Genomic DNA, 23,880 nt, shown 5'->3' with positions numbered 1-23,880 from the left:
ATTGGCTGGTTTTCAAGACACACGACTGAGCAATAATATTTGTTTCTTTCCTCATAGTTTTGTTCAAACAGTGTGTCAGCAGCAGTGGTTTACTTGTAAACACCTGGGCCTGCACACTCAACAGCTGTGGAAATACAAACTATGTATAAGCTATGCTGAACAATGATAACGGCATTATTCTGATTATTCGCGAGGCGCTAAATCTAGAACGCCACCACCTAATAAAAAGGAAAAATCACTTCATGCTATTTACAGATTTGTGCTTTTTCTTTCTTTTCTTTTCTTTTTTTACCTCAGCCAGCATAGCCAGAAGACTGCTCCTGATTCAGTTTTGTAGCTCCCTTTTTAGAAACAACCCTCCAAGAAAAAGCTGAAACGTCCATGAGTACTTGCAGTGTCAAATGACACAGAGAAACGGGACACAAGACAGATACAGACAGTGAGGGGAGGGAGAGAGCATTTAACCAATAGTTACATCAGTGCAGTGACAGCAGTGTCACTCCCAAAGCCGCACGACGAGGAAGAGAACCAAGGAGTGTCTTTGCAACAGGACAGCGAAAGAGGGAGGGAGACGGCAGACCAAAGGAAAGTCCATCTGGGTGTTATCAGTCTTACAAAGTTCACAGATAGAGGGGCTGAAGTGGAGGCTAGACGCCGATGCAGAGTCACAGGTCACAAAGAAGACGGAGAGCTCAAACAGGTGGAAAAGGGAGGGAGGAAACAAGAAAGAAAGAAAGAGAGAGGAAGAGACTAATAATTGCACGAGAACAGCGAAGCCAAGCCACAGTGATTGCCATCCTACAATCGACCTGACCAAATTGCGCGTTCCCTCTCAGGACCCTCAAAGTCCGCTTCATTTGGCGAAAGCCGGAATCCGTATTTCTGCAATTATAAAGCTATTGACTAATTCGACATATGTTAGCGTGTCTTCCAGCCCTTGAGTGCTGGTGTGCCATTGAGTCATTAACTTTGACAAATTGTGACAGACTTTTTTATTGCCACCCAATCATGAGAAACAAGACTGTGGCAGAGGAGTTAATGAGCGGCGGGTTTCTCCTCTAAGCCTCCCCTCTCTGCCGCTGCCACCTTACGTTCGCTTTCCTCTCCTCTCAGAATTCCTGCACCCCCTTTCCCCAAATCCCCCTCGCCCCTCCATATTTATAATTTTACCACATCCTAACAATAACACGGCCGGTACTCAGCGCAAAACACGCGGGCCCTGGCCTAATGAATCTCATGCCTTTACTGCGGTAAAATGGCCAGTAAGTATTACCAGCTGCGACACTCTCGCTCTCTCCCTCCCTCATTCTCTCTCACCTTGGCAGTGGCATTGAGCTTGGGAGAGCAGGGGTGATGGGGGGGAATTTGGTGGGCCGGTGGGGGGGGACCGTGCAGACACATCTGAGTGCAGCTGGACCAGGGAGAGAGAGAGAGTGAGAAGCTGGGGGAGAGGAGGATGAGGAAGAGGAGGATGAGGAAGAGGAGGAGAAGTGTGCGTGTCTTTGTGGTGGGGGGGGCACAAGTCTCCGTGTTTCCAGCTGCCTTTCTCAGGGGCTCGGTTTTCTCTCCCTCCTTTGGTTTTTCGCAAGGCCCTTCTGGTCCCAGCTTACTTGAAAAATCACAAACACACACGCGCATAGACACACACACACGCACACACACACACGCCTCAATCCACCTCCCCTCCATCCCTCACGTTCGGCCATCTTTGTTTGGACAGGGCTCAGGAGTTCCAGAAAAGCTCTCTCAGATGTGCTGAAGTAAGGGAAAAACAAAACAAACTGACCCTCACACACACGCGCACACACACTCTCAAAATTTATGTGAGCGCACAACAAGTACTTTACACTCACACATGATACCGTGTAACAGGAGAAGTTCACACACACACTGCCGCACACATGAACAATTTCACTTGTGAGAAGAGCCAAAATACCAGCTTCAACCAGAGAACAAATTTGCAAAGAGATGAAAAAAAATAGATCGGAATATATTTTACCTCATTGAGGTAGACAGTCTGAACCACTGAAGGCATGCATTCTTTTACACAGTGTGTGTGTGCGTGTCCATGTGCCCCTATCCAGGATCACATCACAAGGGCAGGGCTGAAGCAAACCTTGACATGTGTTACCTCTTTGTAATATTGACTTTGTTATAGCTATACGAGTGGGAGAGTCGAGCCAAGAGCCCAGGCCTTGCAGCAGTGGGGCCCTCCGAGTTCGCTAGAAAACAAACACCCGGACAAGCGTGAAAACCGAAAAACAAAGTATCCACAAAAGCAATTTTGTAAAAAACATATTCAAGTAAATTGTAAAACGCCCCTCACTCCTGCTTGTTGACTCTTTGCATTTTCTCTAAATTAAGAATATTATTTATCTGATCCTATTTCTGGAGCGTGTTGCTTACAGAGCCTTTTGGATTTGGCTACTGAGAGAGCTTTGGCCTGGCTTCGTGTCTGAACATGTGTACTGGACCAAGTGTAAAAGACAAAAATCCTCTTTAGCTATCGCCTCCACTCTCTTTATTATTTAACACCGAACTGCTTGTAGGCTTACGGAGACACACTGTAAAAAAACAATCTTTTTTCTTTTAAATCTGAAAATGAGCATTTATCACAGCAACATCTACTCTGTATCTATTTTGTTTTTATTCTTGTGGAAACTAAAGCTGACGCCGTCTCACTTGAGATGACGAACACGAAAACAAGGCGAGAAAAAGTTACCAGAAAAGCACATATGCTGTTTTTTCTTTATTTGAATGCTGTGCAGAAATAAAAGATTGGTTATCATTTTTTGCTCCTGCGAGTGTGAATCCCATCTTGTCTCTTTCCCCAGTGATGACTCTGCTTATACATTTGAATAATGAAGGCAAGTCATTTAAATATTCCCTCTGTATTTAAAAAAAATGATGTTTTTACACGATGCAGCAATATTAGCCATGTTAATTGGGCTCTTTGGACTTTCCCAATAGAAAGGCTAAATTAATTACTTATGTCGACAAAATGTCAGACACGGTGATCTAATAACTACAACTGTTTCCAGCGGCGTTGTATTCAGCGTGTGCCTTTTTTGTCTCGCCGTTATGTATTTGCGTGATTGTGAGCGAACTTCAAAAAACTCGAGACTCGAGTTCGTCTGCCTGAGTTAGGCCTAATGAACGAGATGGGAACAAAATGCTTTGACATCCTCTCCATGTTTCATGGATGGCTCTTGAGAGTCCTTCTCCAATATTCATCCCCTCTTCTCATACTAATCAGCCACTACGGTATTGACTGTTTGTGCTTGCAAAATGACTTGTGTTAGTGTGCGTGTGTGCATGTGTGTTTGTGCTATGGAAACACACCCACGTGCATTATTTTTATTTTCAAACATGCCAATCTGTGGTCTACTTTGTAATAAAACATGTAAGAGCCGGAGAAAGTGAATTATTTGCAGGACATTATGTGTTTGTGTGTGTGATGTGTTCATTAGTGTGTGCGCGCCACACACTGCAGGGGGCTTTGAAGTTAAGACTTCTTCTACTTCTTTTTTTTTTTTTAGCTTTCGGCTGTTTTTCAGTCTTGAAGAAGAACGGTATCAGCGCATTTTCCTCAAGTACGAATAAACATTAGACTTTAGGAAAGAAGGCGATGGGGAGACATTAAGAGCATCGGTGAATGTGAGATGATCAGATGGCGTGTGTGTGTGTGTGTATGTGTGTGTGTGTGTGTGTGTGTATACACGCACGTGCATTAGTTCACACAAGCGCACGTGCGAAAGCTAACAGAGAGGCCTGCTGATGCCATGTTTCAGACGACCCCTTGAAGTGGAAATGAGCTTCCTCGCTCTTATAACTAGTCCGTTCTCACAAAGTCAGCAAACTCCGCCACCCATCCAAAGAAACGCAGACTCCTCCCCGCCCGCCCAGCCCTGTGGTCAGCTTTGCAGGGATGAATTCGGTGTCAGCCCTCAGAAACAGTCCCATCTTGCTAGATCTGCCTCGGGTAAAATCTCTAGCCGGCTTTTGTCCCAACTCATCTTGTTAATACTCTCAGTCGGAATAGAAAAATCAGTAGACACAGGAGGATTTGGCACAAGGTTTGCTTGTGAATCTGCCACATCTTTGTTTCCTTGCAATGTCTTACAACATATTTTAAGTACCATTGTCATGTCACATTTAAAATCAGTCAGGATTATCAACAACTATTAGTAATATCTAATAATCTTCCTTTCAAATATTTCATTTGTTTTAACTAAAATAAAAATGATCAGGAGTAAAACACATTTTAGATACACTAACCAGTAAATATTGTGATTTTTCAATTAATCAAATATAGTCAAGCATGATATTTTTGACAGGTTTTTTTAAACAAACCAGTTCAATCCTTTTTCTACACTCAATACATCATTTTAAAAGAAATCCCTAGCATCGATTTCATTTGTCCTAAAATATTTTCCTCTATTTCATTAAGTCTGTCTGCACGTGCACATTTTATCTCCATTTCTCTCATTATTACCATGCCGTGTGTATTCGTGCAGCTGGTTTGCTGAGGATCCATGCTGGTGTTTGAACCTGTGCGAGCACCTAAGGGTCCATCCCCAACCGTCCTCGGAGCAGAGAGCGACAGCTGTACGGTGATGCCGTAGCGATAGGCATCATCGGCTTGCTAGAGACTAATTGGTCCACGGCGCTCCTCTGAGTGGCCTCGCTAATTAATTAGAAAGGCAGTGGAGCTGAAATTTTTAATCAGGACACCAGGCTCTCCAGCAAGCAAGAAAAAAAAGACACATCACCTCATCATTCCATGTAATCCACCTGACAGTGATCTCCCATGTTGTAATATGAAGGGTGTTGTGTGTTTAGGTATTCATGTAATCTGACCAGGGAATAAGAAATACATGTATTACGGGGGCTTGTTAAATCATTTTAATTCGGGGAGTTTCAGAAATGATGTGTCTCCTAATACAGTATGCATGACATGTATTTGGTTTGGACTCTGGAGAATGCCGTTAAGGTGGTCGTTTCCTCCTAGTGTTTTTGTTCCACGTGCACATATCATGACTTCTGCTTTTAAATCATGTAAAAGAGGCGTTTTCTTTATAAGAGAAAGAAAAATACAGATTATAAACTATGTATGTTACCACAAAAAAAGAAGCATGGGTGTGTGTTAAGAAGCTCTAGTTTCCAGAAACACGGATTGTTTTTTTGTTTCTTTTTGCTTTTCCAAATTCCCGTTACACTATAGAAGCAAAATATTATTTTTCCTTTCCCCCATCTGTACTTATCCAATTAAAAGCAGTCACTTAAACCAAAACCTTTCATCATAGAGAAGAAAACGGAAATCACAAGGTTGTTAAAAAAAAAAGAAAAAAAAAGAAAGTGGGGTTGTATTTCTCCAGAAAAGGGAAAGGATGAATCTAAGGAACTGTGATTTTTCATCACTCTGTCCCAAAACTGTGCACAGCCCACCACAATGAGTCGTTGTAAAGAGCTCGAGACTGGAGGGAATCAAGCAGATGACAAATTGGCACCCCTATTCGGAGTTGGAGTAAGATAATCACAGTGTGTGGACACTGAGCAGGAAATTACCATCAGTTTTACTGTGAGATCACAAACCTATTGTAATAAAAATAATACATTTAGGTGTCAATACACCCACACTGTAAAGAAAAAGGTATTTAGAAAAGGCAGGAAAGTTTTGGACACACACACACACGTACACAAATACCTTCACCTCAGGTAGTGACATTGAGTTCACATGTGCCGCAATCTCTGTGACCGCCTTGGCTTTGCTCGGCACTAATCAACCAGCTCTTATCAGCCTGTTGCTTTGGCCAAAATAAACACACACGCAGCCTTTTATTGCTTTGTTTTCACAGGTCATTAGGGGAAGGAGAGAAGACGCATTGATTAGTTTTCCAGACCACTGGATTATTGTTGTGTTATGACTATCATCATTAAGTTTCATTAAGGCTGCGGTTGTTCTTGTTTCCAGAAAATGAAGACGCTGCAGGAAAGGTGAGTTGGCTGGAGGATCCATAGCACGCTGCACGAAGAGTTAAGGGCAGAAAAACAGCAGCAACAAAAAGGACTTTGTGTGTGAGATGCTTGTTTGAGGCAGTTAGTCTTCAACTGCAATTTTACTGATTAGACTGAACTCTGACCTCCTTTTCACTCGTGAAACTGGATTTTAAAAGGAATTCCTCTGATCCTATCAGTCATATTTTTCAGGCTGCTCTAAAGCAGGGCCACATTCCACATTATTGCAAGTGCATAAAAGAACATTTAATGAAGCGGCAGTCCCTGGCTGGGTCCTCCAGAGTCAGCTTTGTTCTGGAGTTGCACATATGTTCCCAAAGCAAAGAGAAACTGGCTCTGTCGCTAGGCTAATTAGCATGTATTAGATAGTTAGTAGAGGGCGGCCCTGTGTGATGTGTACTGAAGTGGAGTAAAACGGTGGGGCAAGGACTGTACTAATGGGCTGCTTCCTCCCCACAGGGAACCTCCCTGCAGCTCTGCACATGCTGGCATCACTGCAGCCACGGGGCACTCACGGGGCCTCTGCAGACCCCAGGGCAGAGGTGGCCGCCCAGGAAGACGCCTGACTTCCCTGGCATCATTTTCAAGGAACGCTGAGCTTTCTGGGTGTGATGCTTTGAAATGTAACGGCAGGTGACAGTCACACACTCTAAGATACACATATGCGTGCAAACTGAGAGCGACATTCAGATTAACAGATTTGTCAGACTATTGAATAGCTCAGACAGCTAGTGCAACAGCACCAGCTAACTCCCTGGCATGGGCAGATACATTATTTACAGGAGGAGCTCAGGCATTAGCAAGCTCTTTGGCACTTGGTTAGCAGGCGTAGCTGGTGAGCACCATCAGGCAGCGAGTGTATCTCTGTCAGTGTGAGTAAACAAACAGTGGGGACATGGTGTGACAGCGCAAGCGGCGTGCTACACAGACACACACACACGCTCAGACACATGCAGACTCATCAGGGAGCCGAGGGGGAGGGCGGCATCCATATTTATAGGGCCTTTCCAGCATTTGTCCCCAGGCCAAATGCTGCGACTACACTCAGCTGATGTCAGAACAGCACTTAACCAGGCATTTGCAGTATATCATGGGCACCGAGGAAGACGTGACATAAATACAAGATGAGGGGGGAAAAGAAAACAGAAAAACAAATGGAGAAAGGCAAGTGTGGAAGTGAAGTGAAATAAAATGTCATCATATTGTGCACTGAGATTACAGTTCGCTTAGGCCACCACCCCAACACTGGGCTTCCTGTTGCTTAAATGCACTCCCACTCAGAAGCATGACAATGACGATGAACATATAATAGAGATTTCACTGAAATCTAAGTGGACGTACCGGACTGCAGACGTACTAGGATCTCTCATGCATCTTCTGGTTTGGTTTATTTTTATCTGGTACATTATGTAAACCAGATATTTTGGATTTCTCCATCCAACGTTTTGTTTTTTCAGTGTGACTTGCAAAATTTTACTGTGGTGGAAGAGCTGCAGTCAAGAGTGTTGGCATAGCCTCCAAACACAGCATGCCAAATTTGATGCTGAAGTGATTTAGGCACAGTGAAAAGGTCAAAAAGTGTTGCCATTATATCATCGAAACGTCTAACCTTAATGCTCTCTTATTTCATCAAACCTGTTGACATCAGTGACAGTGTTGAACTGTCGTTTTTGGGTTTTTTCTGCTGGATTTGTGAGACGTTAAATGCTCTGTCTGGCATGCCATCGCTGGGAAGCTCGCAGAGAACAGCCCACTTCCCTTTGGTCACCTGTCCCCGACTTTATCATGTGTCAGCTGGGGCATTTGCCTGGCACTGAGCCCCTGGCAACCAAGGAGGCTGAAGGGCCCACGGGCCTCACTGGCATGTCCTCATTCACTGCAGATACAAACAGCATGATATCCCCAAAGGGAGCAGACTAAGCGGGTAAAGTAGCTCCTTTTAGCTCCATCTGTCGTTACCTCAAGTGGCACGTATTCATTTTGAGTAGCGAGCGCCATTATACATCCTCTGAGAACAAGGGCTAATTGTAGGCGCTTGTGTTTATTCCCACTATTTTGGGGGGAAGGGCCAATAAATTCTACTGTTTATGTTTGGTTTTCAAATGATCATAGCACCCAGGGTAAAGTGGCAAAGGCCACAAAGTCACAAGCAACCATGAAACAAGACTAAAAACAAACTACATCATAGTCGTTTTTGACCCTCATTTCTGGTAAAATATCAAAAATATGCTACTTTTGACAGGTTAGTGTTGATAGATGATTTACTGTGTGTGCTATTATTTAATACACTTCTCCAAAAGCATCAAGTTGCACTCTTTAGAAATTGTGTTTTTAGGGCATGGGGAGGTGAATATCGACAGCACGGAGAGAGAAAGTGAAGAAGACAGATGAAACAGATTCATTAAGTTTGCGCAGCACGCGCACGCCTTCGAGCGGCTGTGATGTGTACGTGTGTGCGCGGTTTGCGCGTGTGTTATCTTTGCACAAACTGAAGGAGAGTATATCTTGTTAATCTTGATCAAAGATTTCTTTCTGTCTTTCGGTGGGTAGAGATAATACTGTTAAAGCCCTTGGATTTAACACACGGCGATAATGAAAGCAAGTGTAATTAGCAATTAGATTTGACCAAATTAAGGCAGACTAACAAAGGCAAAAAACATCAGCGTCAAGGCTGCTAAACAGTGTTATGGCCAAAGGTGGGCTTAATCTGTTTTTTTCCCTTTAAGACATGTTGAAATAAGAGGATTGAGAATAGGAGAATCAAGAAGGCTGCATGTTCTTATCTTCAAATGTAACAATAAACCACCTCTGTGTTTTTGTCTAATGACACCCTCAGTACTTTTAATGAGTCTTCTTTCTTTTTTTTTTAATCACACCCATTCCACTGTTTCTGCTTTATCCATAAATGATGAATCTGCACCGCTGATGAGGTCGGACAAGGCTGTTGCCACTAGGATGACTGGATGCTTCAAAGGCCTGGCAATTGAGGTGAGACAGCCACTTAAAACCCCCTTGCACACATACGGTATTATTAGCGTTACCATATTGGGGCCTAACTGCAGCTAAGGGGAATAATGTGTGTCAAGAGAGTGTAAAATTAGAACCAAAACCAACACCGCTCTTTAAATTCACATCCCAAAGTCTTCCTTACTTATAGCCGAGCTTACGCTGTCAAACACTAATAAGCCAGCTAATTCAATTAGGACGCCGCTTCTTTCAGACTCACCAAAAAAGAGACGTTGTGAAAAGATTCCCTCACGACTCGGCATGGAACTCTTCATCATAAAGAAAGTGGCCTTTATTCATAAGTCTCAGTGTGCAAGAGGGGAAACTTGCTGCCGAGCTTGTTAGCAAAACGCCCTGATCTGAGGCGAGAGATGTGTGACTAAAGCTGGGTCTCTTAAGTGTCTGTCACCCTGATATAACCCAGGGAGAGCTCTTTGTAGGCTGTGTTTTCTCTTGTCTGTCTCTCTCTTCGCTGCGCTCCTCGGTGACTGGGGATGAGCCCTGCCGTGTAGCTGCAGGTGACAGGGAGCCCTTTTTGTTGTCAAATCCTGATGGAGCTTCCACATGAAAAACATTTCACTTGAGCTGCCACTTTATTTCCCTTCCTTCCTCTCTGTCTTTCTGTGTAGATCTCAAAGGCTACAAGTACACCAGTGATGCACAGACAGAGGGAGTCAATCTCGTGCTCCTTTTCTCCCCAACGTTTCTTTTTTGTCAGGCTTTTCCTTACTGCCGGGCTCTCCTGTTTCTTTTTCTGACCGGCCCTTTTCTTTTCTCTGTTCCTCCAACCCACCGCCCCCTCCCCTCTTTCCTTCCTTCCCTCCCTCTCTCTGATTTATAGATCTGAGTTGGGTCTCAGGAGGAAAATACAAGTCAAGCCATTGTCATTTCAAACAGTGTGATAACCAGACACTGGGCTGCCCACTGACAACTCAGGGGAACTGGCCCTGGCTTTGACTGTTAGCTCCCGTCTCTCTCTCTCGCTCTCTTGCTTCCTGTTCCTCTTTTTATTCTCTCTGTCTTTCTTTTCTTTCTTTTTCCTCACCTCCTCTCTCTTCTCCTTCCTCCTCCTCCACCCCCAGTCCCCCGCAGGAGATTTGGTAGCGCGTTCTTGTTTGTTGCCTGCCGCTGCTGTGTCTTGCATCTGCTCCTCTCTCTCTCCTCTCTGTGCCGTGGGGGGCCGAGGGGAATAGTTGTCTTAGTGTGTGTACCAAGGTCAGTGCTCTCCACATGACAGTTCTCTGCCTCTTGACAAGGCGGGAAATCAATACTTTCGGACTTGTGGCGCTGCCCTCGGTGTAACAACAACACTGCCAGGCACAGAGCGCAGCTCAGGCACCTGACACATCCCCAGCTGCCCTACCCCCCCCTCAGGCCCCCACCAGGGAGCCCTTTCCACACCTCCTCTGACCCCTTCAGATTTCACCAAGACTCTGTGTATCTCTTTACTCCACCTTTCCCTTGTATACTTTATTTCTTCGTGGCCTCCAGCTTAATGTATCTCAGACTTTCTGGTTTTTATGGCATGCAAAACGTTTATTTTATATCTGTGAATATAAAACCGTGTCTGAAAAGACTGATCTATACTAAGATCAGGCAGAGGACCACAGACGAGTCTGTAAATGAGAGACATGAGAGACATGCTGATTACAGAGCAGCAGAGGATACATACACATACAAAGCGGAGCCATGGGCGACATTTTTTAATGTGGCACTAAAGCCCAACGTGCCTCCTTATGCTTTTTCACTGTCAGATAGACGCTCAGAGGTTTAGAGAAAGCACTGGCAGTGCGCCCCTTACCGATTGTTAAGCTTGCCTCTTGGCCTGCCCCTAATGATGAGGGAGAGTGTGAGCAAGGCCAATTACGGCTCCCGTCGTTCGGCATTCATATGGAGTAAAAGTCAGTCTCTCCTTCCCCATAGAGCGGAGTCACAATCAAGTGAGACCCCCCCAACACCGATTGTCTCTGCAGGGGCGCACGCTGGCTCGCACTAGGGGGAACTTTGTGCGCGTAACTGGACATCCATCAACAGGACCGTCTCCCCTTATCCCCAGGCTTACTCCCTGGGTTCAGCTGGAGTAAGGAAAATGCATCAAATAAAACAGCCACTTTAATGAATTAGATATTGAGCTGTTCATTAAAAAAATCAAATTCCCTGAAGTCAGCAGGGGATACACAGTAACACAGTCTAACCTGGGGATGAATGCGACCGGTTTAGAGGAGTCATAAAACACGGGGATCTGATGACTTTACTGAATGTTCGCCAGAAACGTCTAATGTTCTGGAATTAGGGGACTTGTGAGACATGGTCTCCTTTTTTACCTGTCTTTATTAAGTGCTGCTTTTACACTGAGCTTCTACGGGCAAAACTTTAAACAAATTAAGCTTTTTCTATCAAAAACAGAACAGCCTGTGATTGGAATCTCTGTAGATGAAGACAAAAGATCTAGATGACTGCTCAGCTTTACATGAAGAAAAAAAAAACTGGCAAGAGTGAGACTACACATCTGTGCAAGCAGATACCTGTTTTTATTGGCTGAGAGTCCAGGTAGTGCTTAAACCCACTGCAGCAGTCTCTCCCAACACTGCTGACTCCTTGTGTTTCTACATGGACTTAAAAGACATGAAACACACTCCTGCTCCCAGACCAGAGTGCATTGCTTTCTGATCAAGAAAAATGAAAGCTTGGTCCCATTCAAATATGGAGCAGTCAGTCTACTGAATGGTACTGTGGAAGCAAAGGGTTTATTTTTTCTAAAGTGGTTTGATCTCTGGCAAACCACCATCAGCCTTGCCCTCATTTGATGGAGAGATTTAAAGGATGCTGCCCTCCTCCTCCTCCTCTGCTTCTCTCTAGATGAATGTGAGCTAAACAGCCACATCTCCCTACTGGTTTTTTTTCCACAGTGACAGCCTTTCTCATGAATTAAAAGAGGAACCCATTGATTTTCCCATTGCTTAAATTTGCAACTTAATCCCCAGATATGTCTAGAATGTAGTGCTCTGTCAATAAATGGCCACTGACGAAAGGCAAGCACGGATGCTCGCTAGAGACTAGAGGAAAAAAAAGGATGACAAGACAAAGGAGAGGAAGAGAGGGTGGTGGTAGGAGTAAGAGTGGTGCTTTTGGGGCTTTGGGTTCAGACTCTACACGATGCCACTAGAAAATGTTCATTGACTGTTAACTCCGATGAAACTCTACACAAATGATGCATCATCTAACCGAACATCCAGGAGAAAAAGAGAGCAATCCTGCCATGTTACAGCCACTTTAGTCCGCTGCTTTGCCAAAAAGGCAAACGCAGCACATCATTATGTTTACAAGGCTAATAAACCAATCACCATTGCACATCTGTACAGTGTAACCAGCACTCCAGGATGGCTTTGCAGTGATCAAATAACATTATATAACAAAAAAACAGAAAAGCCAACATACTGGAAAGAAGTTGTCTGGAGCTCAGATGGAAAAAACACACTTGTCCCCTCTGAGTGAGGGGTTTGAGGAAGTAACGGGATATCACAACCTCACCCCTGGAGCAAACAAGGGAGAGAGCCCCTGCCCTAATTCACTTGAACGCCATAATGTTCTCATCTGACTACTAATGTAGTCTATAAATCTGTGGTACTCTGCTCTACATCAGTGTAATGCTTGGTATTAATAGCCTGATTTGTACAACGAGTGCAGAGTAGCCTGCAGACCAAGTGTTGCTTTTTATCTCCACATGTACCAGATGAAAACTTTAGTTATTACTAAAAAAAAAGAGAGAGAGAGAAAGGGAAACATGGAATTCCATGAAAGCATAGTAGAAGTACTGGACACTATATAAAATATAACACAGTGACCCTTACAGATTTTGCCCTCCTACACTCTGTGTCTGGTTGTAAACCCTATCCCATAAGCCTCTGGGGTGGTATGGCTCCATGCCAATAGCTGTGCTGTTGTTGGCAGTGGATTTCCTTTGTGGGCTCAGTTCTTGTCTAGGCCATAACATAACATGATACACACATAGACCAACAAGCATGCACCAGTGTGCACACCATCCCCACACACGTGATTGGCATATGCCGCATGCTACGCACGCACATCGATGCACGCAATCATAAAAAAAAACCACAACAACATTATTCTCAGCGCTCATCTGGAGAAGACCTGAAGAATCAGGAAACAAGGAGGTGGGGGAGGAGAAAAAAAAAGCACAATGTATCCTTGACGAGGTTCATCTGTTTCCATTTTGGTGCAGATACTCAGGTTTTTATTGCAGCAGTGTAGTATTTCATGGCAGATTTAGCCAGTGGTTTGGTTCTCCGCTCGCTGCAGCTCTAATGGTGGCACATCTCTTGTAAATTGTGGCACACCAATAATCAACAACAGTTTGTTGCCGGATTCCACCAGCTCTCGAGCTCTCACTCTCTGTGGTGACAAAGAGCATGGAGTTCGCTGCAATAGTGCACACACTGTGGAGAATGTGGAGTTAATGTACAGGTAGTGCCTGGGCTAGATAATTGTCCTGTTTGTTGTTCTGACTACAACAGGCCTGCTGCTGGAACATTTACTTTTCTTCTCACTTAATGGTGAGCCTATAATGCTTTTCAGTCCTGTAGACCTCATGTCAACATGCTAGGAAGCGTCACAAGGTTTAAATGTGTGTTTTGAATGTAAATTTTGTTCAGTTATTGTTAAAGTCTGTGCATACAAGTCAGAAAGCAAGTAAATCAACATATCTGCTCATTTAACTCACTCGTCATCTACTTCTGTCATGGTCCTGGGTCATTTTGGCCCAGCGTTTTGTGTTTCCTTGAAGTTCATTTTTGTGCTTTGTGTTTATTCTGATTTTGTATTGGTTTAGGGTTGAACCTGTAGTTTGGTGTGTGTATTCAGCCCTACCTGTGTCTGTCCTTGGTGCTCTGTTCATGTCCCCGTGTTGTGTTGTAAATCAGTCTGTGTGTTCCTGCTTTACTTTGAAGGCTCATGTTCTGGATTTCCTATTCTATTTTGAAGGTCTGTGTCTGTTGTCATTGTGTTCAGCTTGTGTCCTCCGGTCCTCATGTGTATTAGGTTCAGCTGTTCTTCCCTCCTGTGTGTGATTACCTGATTACCGTGTGTGTGTGTGTATATTTAGTGGGTGTCGGTCTGTGTTCATTGTCGGCTCGTCTGCGTTCTATGGTGTTCCTGTCTCTGCGTCTCTCTGCCCCGCACCCCTTTTGTATGGTCTCAGGTTTGTCATTTAGTTCTCCCAGTTTAGGTTTCTTCAGTTGTTTTGTCATGCCTCACTGCCTGTTTCTGCCATTGTCACTTTGTAAATAAACATCACTCGTATCATCAGTCACTGCTGCATTTTGGGTCCTCCCTTTCCTCCACACCACACGGCTCACTCCGCCAGCCGTGACAACTTCTGGTTTTACAGTTATTGTATCAATAACTGCTATTCATTGTTGCCAGATGTTGCCACAAACTAAATGCTTTCTCCAAGCTGAATTTGAAATCTCTTTTGCGTGATATTGGAGCATATTACCGAGATTTTTCATACCTTAGTCTGTCCCGTGCAGTTGGAATTCATTTTAGTGCACAGAAACATTGGAAACCACCCTCACACTGGATTTTGTTTGGTTCATCACAAACAGAGCAGTGTAAAAATAAAACACTGGTCATTTTCCTAATACACTTTCTACAACCTGCCAGCCTCCACACATGCACACATCTATTTTCTGTGTGTGTGTGTGTGTGTGTGTGTGTGTGTGTGTGTGTGTGTGTGTGTGTGTGTGTGTGTAATGCAGATAGGCAATGACTCTCTGTCTCAAGACAGAAGTGTAGCATTGAGTGTCTCTTAACTGGCTCGTTTAGTCCTGATGGCTTAAATGATTTCATCACTATTAATGACAGCGACCGTGGCTCCCTGCGTCGCGTTGCCAGATGCTCAGGGACCGCTGAGGTTCCCCCTCACTTCTTCTTACACCCAGCCGCCTCTCCTCATCCCTCCTTCTGTGCAGTCTAATGATTGTCCTCTACATGCCCCCTACCTCTCTATTCTTCCTATTTTTCTCAGCCACTGTGCCCTCCTATGGGTACTAAAACGCGTGTAGCGATACGGTTTTGGTACTCGTATTGCATCAGTGCAGGGTCAGTTTGCTGCAAGGCTGTACCGCTGTTAAACAAGTCATCGAACAAGCGTGTGATTGTCATGAATACTTTTACCAATGTAGGGAAATTCAGTCAAAATAAAATAGTCAAGAATACACCTACTGTCTCTGTTTCGCCAACAAATCAGCTATCAGCCCAGTTCCCAAGTTACTGCAGAGGTCAGAGGTCAGATAAAGAAGGTCAGTTTGCACCAGACCAGGCCGGCCTCAGAGACCTTAACTCCAAATGGAATCAAAAGCCTTTTGACAGATGTGAGCTATTGCCACACAGAGCCCCTGCCTTCATTAGCTTTCTCGTGTAATTGTCGGGCTAATTTTGAGACAGATGTAGGGCTTTGACTTGACTCATTTCTGTGATTTTCATTCATTTGGATAATGAAAGAATTAAGTACCATTTTGGTCTCTCTTTTTTACTCTTTTCTTTGTCTCTCCCATCTCGTCGAGCTCTTTGTTCCAGCTGTGTAATGACATTTTAGCTCAAACTGTGTGTGTGTGTGTGTGTGTGTGTGTGTGTGTGTGTGTGTGTGTGTGTGTGTGTGTGTGTGTGTGCGTGCGCACAGGAAACTACTGCTGTTCAGTAAATGCAGAAGGGCCTTTGTCTTTCCTGGTATTGTAACCGATAAGCTTGGTAAGGGTTACAGACACACAACTCGCACGGGCCTAAATAAATGAGCCCTCCTAAGAAGAAAAAAGCTCTGCGCCACAATCCGAGAGTGAGTCCTGTACAGTTTGTGAACTGGAGCATGTTACAGTAAATTAGAAATCACTCCTTCAACATGTGTTTTCACTCTGTAAAGTGGAGGTACAGTTTCCAGTCATATTTGGTCTTTGGATTTAATTCAGTAACTGATTGCTAATTTTAAGATCTGCCAAATGTCATGGGCTGCTTTTTGTTTCACACAGACTTCACTCCGTAGGTAAAAATCTAATTTCCTCTCAAATAAAGAAAAACAGCAATAACATTAATAAAAAATTTAAGAATAGCCATTGTTACACACTGTCAGTTTGTGTGTTCAAATGGGAAAAAATGCACACTTAACATGCAATGGATCTTGCAAGGCGGACAGAGCGTCCTCGTCTGAATGCTGTCCTGTGTGTTTGCGTGTGTGCACGCGTGCAGTTATAATTTCCCAGAGCCTAAATCTTCATTGATTCTGTTGCTTCTGTCTTCCCAAGAAACAGGGAGAGGATTATGCCTTTAAAACGAGCTTTCTTGTTGCAGATATTAGGTCATTAATTTCACAGGCTTACATATGAAAATATTGACTCTTCCCAGACACCCCCACTATATCGTCTGTTATCGCCGAGGCCTTGCATTAATGCATGTTTTTCAAGTATTCAACATTGATACGCCATTGATTTATTGCTTTAAGGGTTTCAGAAATAACCAAATGCATTGAATTAGAATTTAATTGCTAAACCTCCTAATTGATTACTGTGCATGGAAACTTCTGAGCACTTTGTGGGACTTTTAGCAGAATTTTACATTGTAGGATGCAAACTTCTACGACAAGATGAGAAATCTTGCTTTCCAAAAGCTTTAGTGTATTTCTGTAGTGTTTTCAAGGTGGCTCCCAGCTGTTCTGCTTTACTGTACTTGCCATATGAGTTCCATGGAAATCTGATGATCTGTCCCAATGAAATGCAAAAGGAACTGGATGACACAATTGTTCTTCTAAGACAAGTTGACTTGTCATTCCCATAAATGATTCAGTGCATAGACAGGGTAATCCCCCTACACAAGTACAATAAAATTATGCAGGTCCCACAGAGAATATTAAGATCCAAAAAGTGTCAGAAGAAGGGAATAGGGAACGGGTGGGAGATGGGTGCAGCTTCTTGTCCCCACATAGCGGACGAGGGATGGGCAGGCTTCAGGGAAACAATAGAGAGGGAAAGAAGGCGAGAGAGAGAGAGAGAGAGAGAGAGTGCAAAGGTTGTCACAGAGTAGTCACAGCACAGGACGAGGGGAAGGGGAGACGGGAGTATATGTTCCAGCCTTTCACATCTGTTATTCGTTTGTACCGAGCTGGGAAGAAAATAGCAGGAAGCGTTCTGGTTGTGGCAGAAGATGAAAAGACAAGAAGATTGAATAAAAAAACATGTGTCGCACATGCACTGTGGCTGATTGGATGTGTCCCATGAATTATCCCCGCGAGATGCTGCCAGCTTGAAAAAAAAAATGCAGCATCTGTTTACGTAAGCACAAACGAGCAAGAAAAAGAAGATTTTCTCCATTCATAAAACAATTTTCCATGCATATCCTCCCTCTGTCTATGTGGCACTGGGTCCAAGTCAGATCTGTGCCTGTGGCCATGACACATTGGTGTCTAACCAGCCCTCCAAGTTTTGTTTTCCCCAATGTTACACTTACCGCCGCTACAGCTCCAGTTACACTGCCTACATCAGCTCACATCTGGGCTCCTGTGCTTTAACATGCTGTACTCAGAACACCAAAGCTTGTATCATTTGTCAGACTAAGTGGCAGTGTTTTGCTTTGTTCATTAAAGACACACCAGGTGTGTACAACAGATGCAAAAATAGAAACAGATGCAACAGCCATCGAAAACACGACATGACAATGGCAAGTGGCAGCCATTAAAAGCTCGTCACTCGCCCACTCGGTGGGACCTCCCATCGCTAACGAGCTGCAATGTGGCGGGACGCAGACAGGTAGGAGTAATGCTGCTACAATTATGCAAAGCACGCGTGCGTGCATTTGAATGCGCACGCGTGTGTTTTGGTGTGCACGCACGCATACGAGCACGCACGTGCGTGTGCGACATGCCACTTAGGGCCCATCCCACAGCTCATTAACAGTAATAAGTGACTGCCGCCACTTCTTTTTTGTCAGTGGGGATGCAAGCCAATCAATAGGGTCATTTCACATCATAACGGCTTACCAGAGCACATTATGGCACTTGTTCATGTCTGGGAATGGCTGCCATTAGTGGCATAGCCAGATTAGATAAGGGCTAGGTGGGTGAGGGGTTGGAGGGAGGGGTGGTGGTGGGGGCAGATGGAGAGAGAATTAAAGAGGAGGGAAGAGTGAGGTGGATCAATATATGGATAGTTATGGAGATAACATCACAATAGGGAGTCTGGGAAAGATAGCATTTTACAGAGTGCAGATTTTTTTTTCTTCCTTGTGGGAGTGAGATAAAAGTGTGTGCGCATGATGAAGTGGAAGTGTGTGTTTGCTCAGAGCTCAATGTGTTTGACCACTTGTCTATGAATGAGTCCAATGAGTGTGCGTGTGTACAAATTTGAGCAAGTGTTATGTGAGAGTCTGATTTAGAGTGATCTACTCACAAGTCCTCACCGTGTGCGTGTGTGTGTGTGTGCGTGTGTGTGTGTCTGGCAGCTTGGAGGTGTGTTTGTGCGTGCTTTACCTTGGCGTATGTGTGTGCAATCCTGTTTAATTACAGATCAGGCTTTGAGGCAGAGGCAAACAGTGCTATAATTACAGGAAACACCTCCTTTAATATTTTATCGAAATCTGCCTTGTGTGTGTGTGTGTGTGTGTGTGTGTGTGTGTGTGTGTGTGTGTGTGTGTGTGTGTGTGTGTGTGTGTGTGTGTGTGTGTGAGAGAGAGAGAGAGAGATTGAGAGAGACACTGAGAGAAATGTTAGTTGCACATATTTATTCAGCGCGTGAGCAAAAGAGAAGAATAAAATTGGAGAAGAACCACGCACATAGACACTTTGTTCGGAATGAGTTCTGGTTCGTGCCTCATGATCTTGCGCCTCTCCTTTCATCCCTCCTTTTACTCTTCACAGTCTCTCATTTCACATTTGTGTTTCCAAGTGGTTACGCTAAATGCCCCCTTTTTCCCCACTTTTGAACTGCCTGCCTCTCAAATATTTATACTCCTTTTTACAGGGCCAAGAGACAGAGGGGTGAAAAAAGAGGGAAGAGACTTAGATCTATCTATTAAAGATGAGCAACATCTCAAATGCATAAAGAGGGATGATGAACACACTTGCTCAGGGATGGCAAGGTGTAAGCTGAGACTTAATGCTTAATGACATTCAGTTTACGTTTGATTTTTCTCACAGTGACGAGGAAACAGGGACAACAAAGCAAGTTAAAAGTGACACTAATAATCATTTTTTTCTGAAGCTATTTTGCTTCATAACCAAAATAACAGGTTTCAGACTAACAATAAAAAAATGATCATTGTATTCATTTGTTGATGATTTATATTTATATTTCCTAATTTGTTTAATTTTTTTAAGAGGCCAGGCAGAGGCTAAGCTGAACACATGTTCTTTCTTTCTTAGCCTGCAGTAACACAAATGTACACACACACAGACACCCACAATGGCAATATGCTAACTCTCAAACACTAAGCTAGTGCCCCCAACTGGGTCTGACACACTGGAGGACTGGGAGCAGGCTTTGCTGGTAGCATGCTTTACTGTTCTTTGATATGCACCAGTCATTAAAAAAAGATGGCGAGCAATCATTACAGGCATCGGAATTAATCTAATTAGCCGAGCGCGCTAGGCCTCTCTGGTATGGAGTTGGGCGGGTGGATGGTGGTGGTGGAGGGGAGGGGGGCATTCTGCAAACAGAGCCACCCAGCCGCAAACACAGCGTAAGCAGAGAGGGCTAGGACGCTACAGGGGCCGTGGCGGTGGGGGCATAATCCGCCTTGACTTATTAATACGCGCAAACAAGATTTAGCTCCTCAAAGCAAACAAATGAAGCATGTGCTAAAAGGAGGGGGGAGGGGAGGGGGGCAGCAACAGAGAGCCACATGGAAAGAGAGAGAAAGAAATAAAGGAGAGCAAGAGGAGATAAATTATTTAAGCTTGTGCGGACTGTATGGAAGCTGCCGCTGCTGCTGGTGGTGCTTACATTATTTTTTTTAAACTGGACTTGGGGCTAGAAAAATGTTTGTTCTTCAGTTCAGGGCTCTACCTTCACAAACACTGAGTGTTTCCAGTGAAGTCACATCTTACTGTAAAAGTGAAGCCACCTTTTTTTTTTTTTTTTGAAGCTACAGCAAGTCACAGCATGGGTCACGGGTAATGCGCTGACTTGTAATTTTCTCACAAACACCACCGACATACAAACATATATTGCTCGCTCACTTAAATAGATCACTATAAAGGTCACTGTGGGCAGACACGAGTCCTTTATTGACTCCATAGTCGATGGAGTGCTTAGGCCACAACCTTTCTTGACCCCTGTCATGGGTAATGACTGCTGCAAGGAGGTATGGGTAATATGCACTAAAGAGTGGGAAGCAGCCTTTTTTTCATACCTATAGGCTAATAACTGCCAAAGCATGGGTTCAGCTAAGCTAGGGTAGGTCGAAACACTGTGATTAAACATACCGTAAACATAACAATTTGTGAAACTCTTGGGATCTCCTGCCCTACTCTGTTTACTTTAGAAAGTTTTTTATTCATTTAATTTTTTGGGGGTTTTTTTGAGAACGTTCACACCAAAAATAGCACAACATGTAAAAAGGTGAGCTGTGTTCGTGCGGTTGTGTTAAAGGGACAGTTTACACAAAAACCAAGTTTGGGTATTTTTCTTCTGCCCTGGAGCGCTTTTTGGTTTGAATTGACCAGCTCTGGAGAACATCAGCTGCAGAGATGGCTGCCTTTCTCTCGATTATAAAGGAAATAAATGACCCTCGCTTTGAGGTGACCAGAGCACCAAAAAGAAAAAAAGACATCTGAAAAAGTCAGAAGCAGTGTGTCTTCCCAGAAATCATGACCCACTTATTGAAAAATACACACAGGAGGATGAGTTTTATCTAGGTACCATTTTTTTTCTTTCTGCTGAAGCTCGTAAGATGGGTGGACTTAAAAGGGGAAAACTTTAAAAGTCATAAGACAAAAATACCATCAGCATTGACATAGAAAAGCTTGCATATATTGAACAGCACACTGGCTGAAGTTACACTGGAATAAAAGTTAAAAGAGTCTGAGATAAAGCAATGCCAATCCAGTGGTCTCCTAGAAATTTATAAAACTTTTTGACATATTTTCTGTCCAAATACGGCCTTACTAGAAAACTATTTTGGGCTCTGAGATGCTGATCTCCATAAATACAAACAGGATTTTTTTTTATTAATGATAATTAATTCCCTGTATGAATTCCTCTTACTTCTGTGCTGTTGTTTGCAAGTGAAATCAGGTGAAAATTAGCCACTGCCGTTCGTCCTCGGGACAGCCAGAGGTGGCAAAGGTACTTTCAGGCTCAGGTTTGACACAGTGGCTAAGTCTTCTCTCTATGGGTTTTCTGGCCATTCTTTCATCCCATCTTCTCTAATGCTAACAGACGGTCATTACCATCTCTTTCATAGTAGAGGTCCCAGCTGTGTTCAGGGGTCTAATACCCGTCAGCCTCTGTCCCAGTCTCCCCCTCCTTCCCTCCTCCATCAATCCCTAACATAGCACAGCCTCAGCATAGTCTGGAGGTGCATCTGAATAAAACCCACAGGAGAGAGAGACAGAGAGAGAGAGAGAGAGAGAGAGAGAGAGAGAGAGAGCTAATACCAAATCTCAAATGACCCAACCAAACAAAAGTCTATCAGAAGCCAGCTCAGCAAACACAACTGCCATACTGATGAGCGGAGAGTAGCACAAACAGGGAAGGTGGCAAGGACAGAAGGCTGGAAGCTTCGTTTATGCAGCTCTCCAGAGGAAACGTGTGACTCATTAGCAGCAGTGGATTGAAGGCAGCGCTCATCTTATCCAAATATCTCAATCCATTTTTTTAATCCTTGTCTTTAAACGTTGATCAGAGCTGTAAATGGTTATTATTTGATAATGTATTTGATATTCTTGTACCTGCTAACAAAGTGTGAATAGCAAAGATTTCATTTCCTCCTACCTGTAAAAATGTCACATATGCATTAAAACTACAGATTGTACACAAGATACAGGAGATGTGTTTGGGAGTTTTTAAATTAGCTTGTAGTCATGTGTGGTGCATTTTTCTAAATGGAAACTTTTTTTGTTGTTGTTGCCATTATTTGTCTACACACACACAGAGTCACACAAATGGAAAGAGAATTAACAGAACTGTCGGTGAACTGTAGCGGTAGGTGCCACGCAGAAAGACACAAGCCAGAGAAAAACCGAGAGACAATTTCGCCAGTGCCTCACTCGCACGAAGGACATAATAGCGCTGAAAGCAAAACGACTCAATGAAACAGGAAAAGTGTATTTCTTGGAATCCACTTACACTCAAATTACAGTGACATTCTTGGCAGAGCTTTCTGCGCAGGGGTAACAAAATGTACTGCAGCAAAAAGAACATTAGGGACACTTATCAGAGCTACGACACACACACAAAAAAAACTATTAACATGCAAAAAGGCCAAAATCAAATAAACCAAAGAAAAGACAAAATAAGGGGCCTATTTTCTTGGCAACATTGCGCTCCAGCTTCTTGTGCTTTTCTTCTTTCTTTTTTTTCCCTCTCCCCCTCCTGCCCTTCGTCACTAGGTTAAGTTACAGACATGAGGTGAAGGAATGAGGGAGGCAATGTGGTAACACACTGTACCATGAGGAGCGAGATGCTGGCTCTCCCAGACATGGTGTGCACCAAGCGAGAACCCTTCTGTGGCCCCACATAGGCAAACACACACAAAGAAACACACACGATACTTGGGTAGTATATGTAGTGCACATATACAGAACAATCCACGAGCATACAAGCAAATGATATGATTGCATTCTCCTGAGGATAGATACGTGCACGTGTGCGCTCTCTGGTTAACTTCCTTCCTTCCTTCCTCCCTCCCTTGTCGGCTCCACATGTGTCCTGTCATATCTCCTTCAGACCATAATTGTCCCAACTTATGGTGTTTCTTCCTTCAAGCCACAGTTTAGGGGAAGTGAAATCCTTCTAAGTGACTGTCACAATGCATCAGCCTCACTCCCCCCCACCCCCATCTCTCTTCTTCAGTCCCCTGGCTGCCTTCTTGCATCCCCGCTCACTATCCTTAACTTTAAGTGTTTTTTTCTTACTGAGATGCTACACTGGCATTTTCACTTTGTCGCTCTCTGTCACTCTGTCTGCTTTTTTCTTTTCTTTTTGTGCAGTCACCCTCCCGTCACACGTCAGGTCTTACCCCTGTGTCTTTCCCTGAAATCCCCCCCCCCCCGTTTGACTTGAACGGAGAGCTTTAGTCACAACATCACGCTGCCATTACGCCCTCCCTGTGACTCACCTCTTTGCATAATCCTTGTTCCCCTGGATTGCATGAACCGAGGTACTTCCCATTTCCTTTGAAGGGACAAGTGACTCCTTGACATGCTATTGCACACAAAAACATGTGGCACAGAGACGAGCCAAGGGCGACAAAGGTCGTGACCCAGTGCAGCGAGGCATGTATCACTTCTGCTCTGCCTCTAACTGTGTTGCTCACTCCCCTGTCACCCAGCAGAGAAGACACACAAACACACTGTATTCACATAATCAACGGCTGGCCTTTCCTATCAACCAGACATACTTCTCATTCCATGTTGTTTTTGTTTTTTTGCAGACCACTGTATTAGTATCATTCTTATTTGTGTTATGGTATATCGATAAATCTGGCATTTGTTGCTTCAGTTCACCAATTAACAGTTTGGTCTGTAAAATCAGAAAAACAAAAAACTGTTTAAAACCCAGAGACGTTCAGTTTGATGTCATATAAGACTGCCAAAACACAACATATGAAAGGAGGAGCCAACAAGTTGTCAGT

General features: G+C 43.9%; 1 protein-coding gene across 6 annotated transcripts in view; it reads right to left on the bottom strand.

The window, feature by feature from the left end:
- The window catches only part of bnc2 (basonuclin zinc finger protein 2), a 169,491-nt gene that overhangs the window by 52,149 nt on the left and 93,462 nt on the right, over nt 1-23,880 (bottom strand). The window contains exon 1 of one of the 6 annotated variants that reach the window (XM_004549391.2): nt 293-375. The exons of the other annotated variants lie outside the window; for them this stretch is intronic. Within the exon in view, the coding sequence (XP_004549448.1) occupies nt 293-304 (12 nt within the window). The 5' untranslated portion in view covers nt 305-375. Of the gene's footprint in view, nt 1-292; nt 376-23,880 lie in introns of those variants that run through there. 6 annotated transcript variants of the gene reach the window in all.

This window comes from Maylandia zebra, linkage group LG6 (assembly GCF_041146795.1).
Source record: "Maylandia zebra isolate NMK-2024a linkage group LG6, Mzebra_GT3a, whole genome shotgun sequence".
NCBI lineage: Eukaryota > Metazoa > Chordata > Actinopteri > Cichliformes > Cichlidae > Maylandia > Maylandia zebra.
This window is presented reverse-complemented; position numbering and strand designations above follow the sequence as displayed.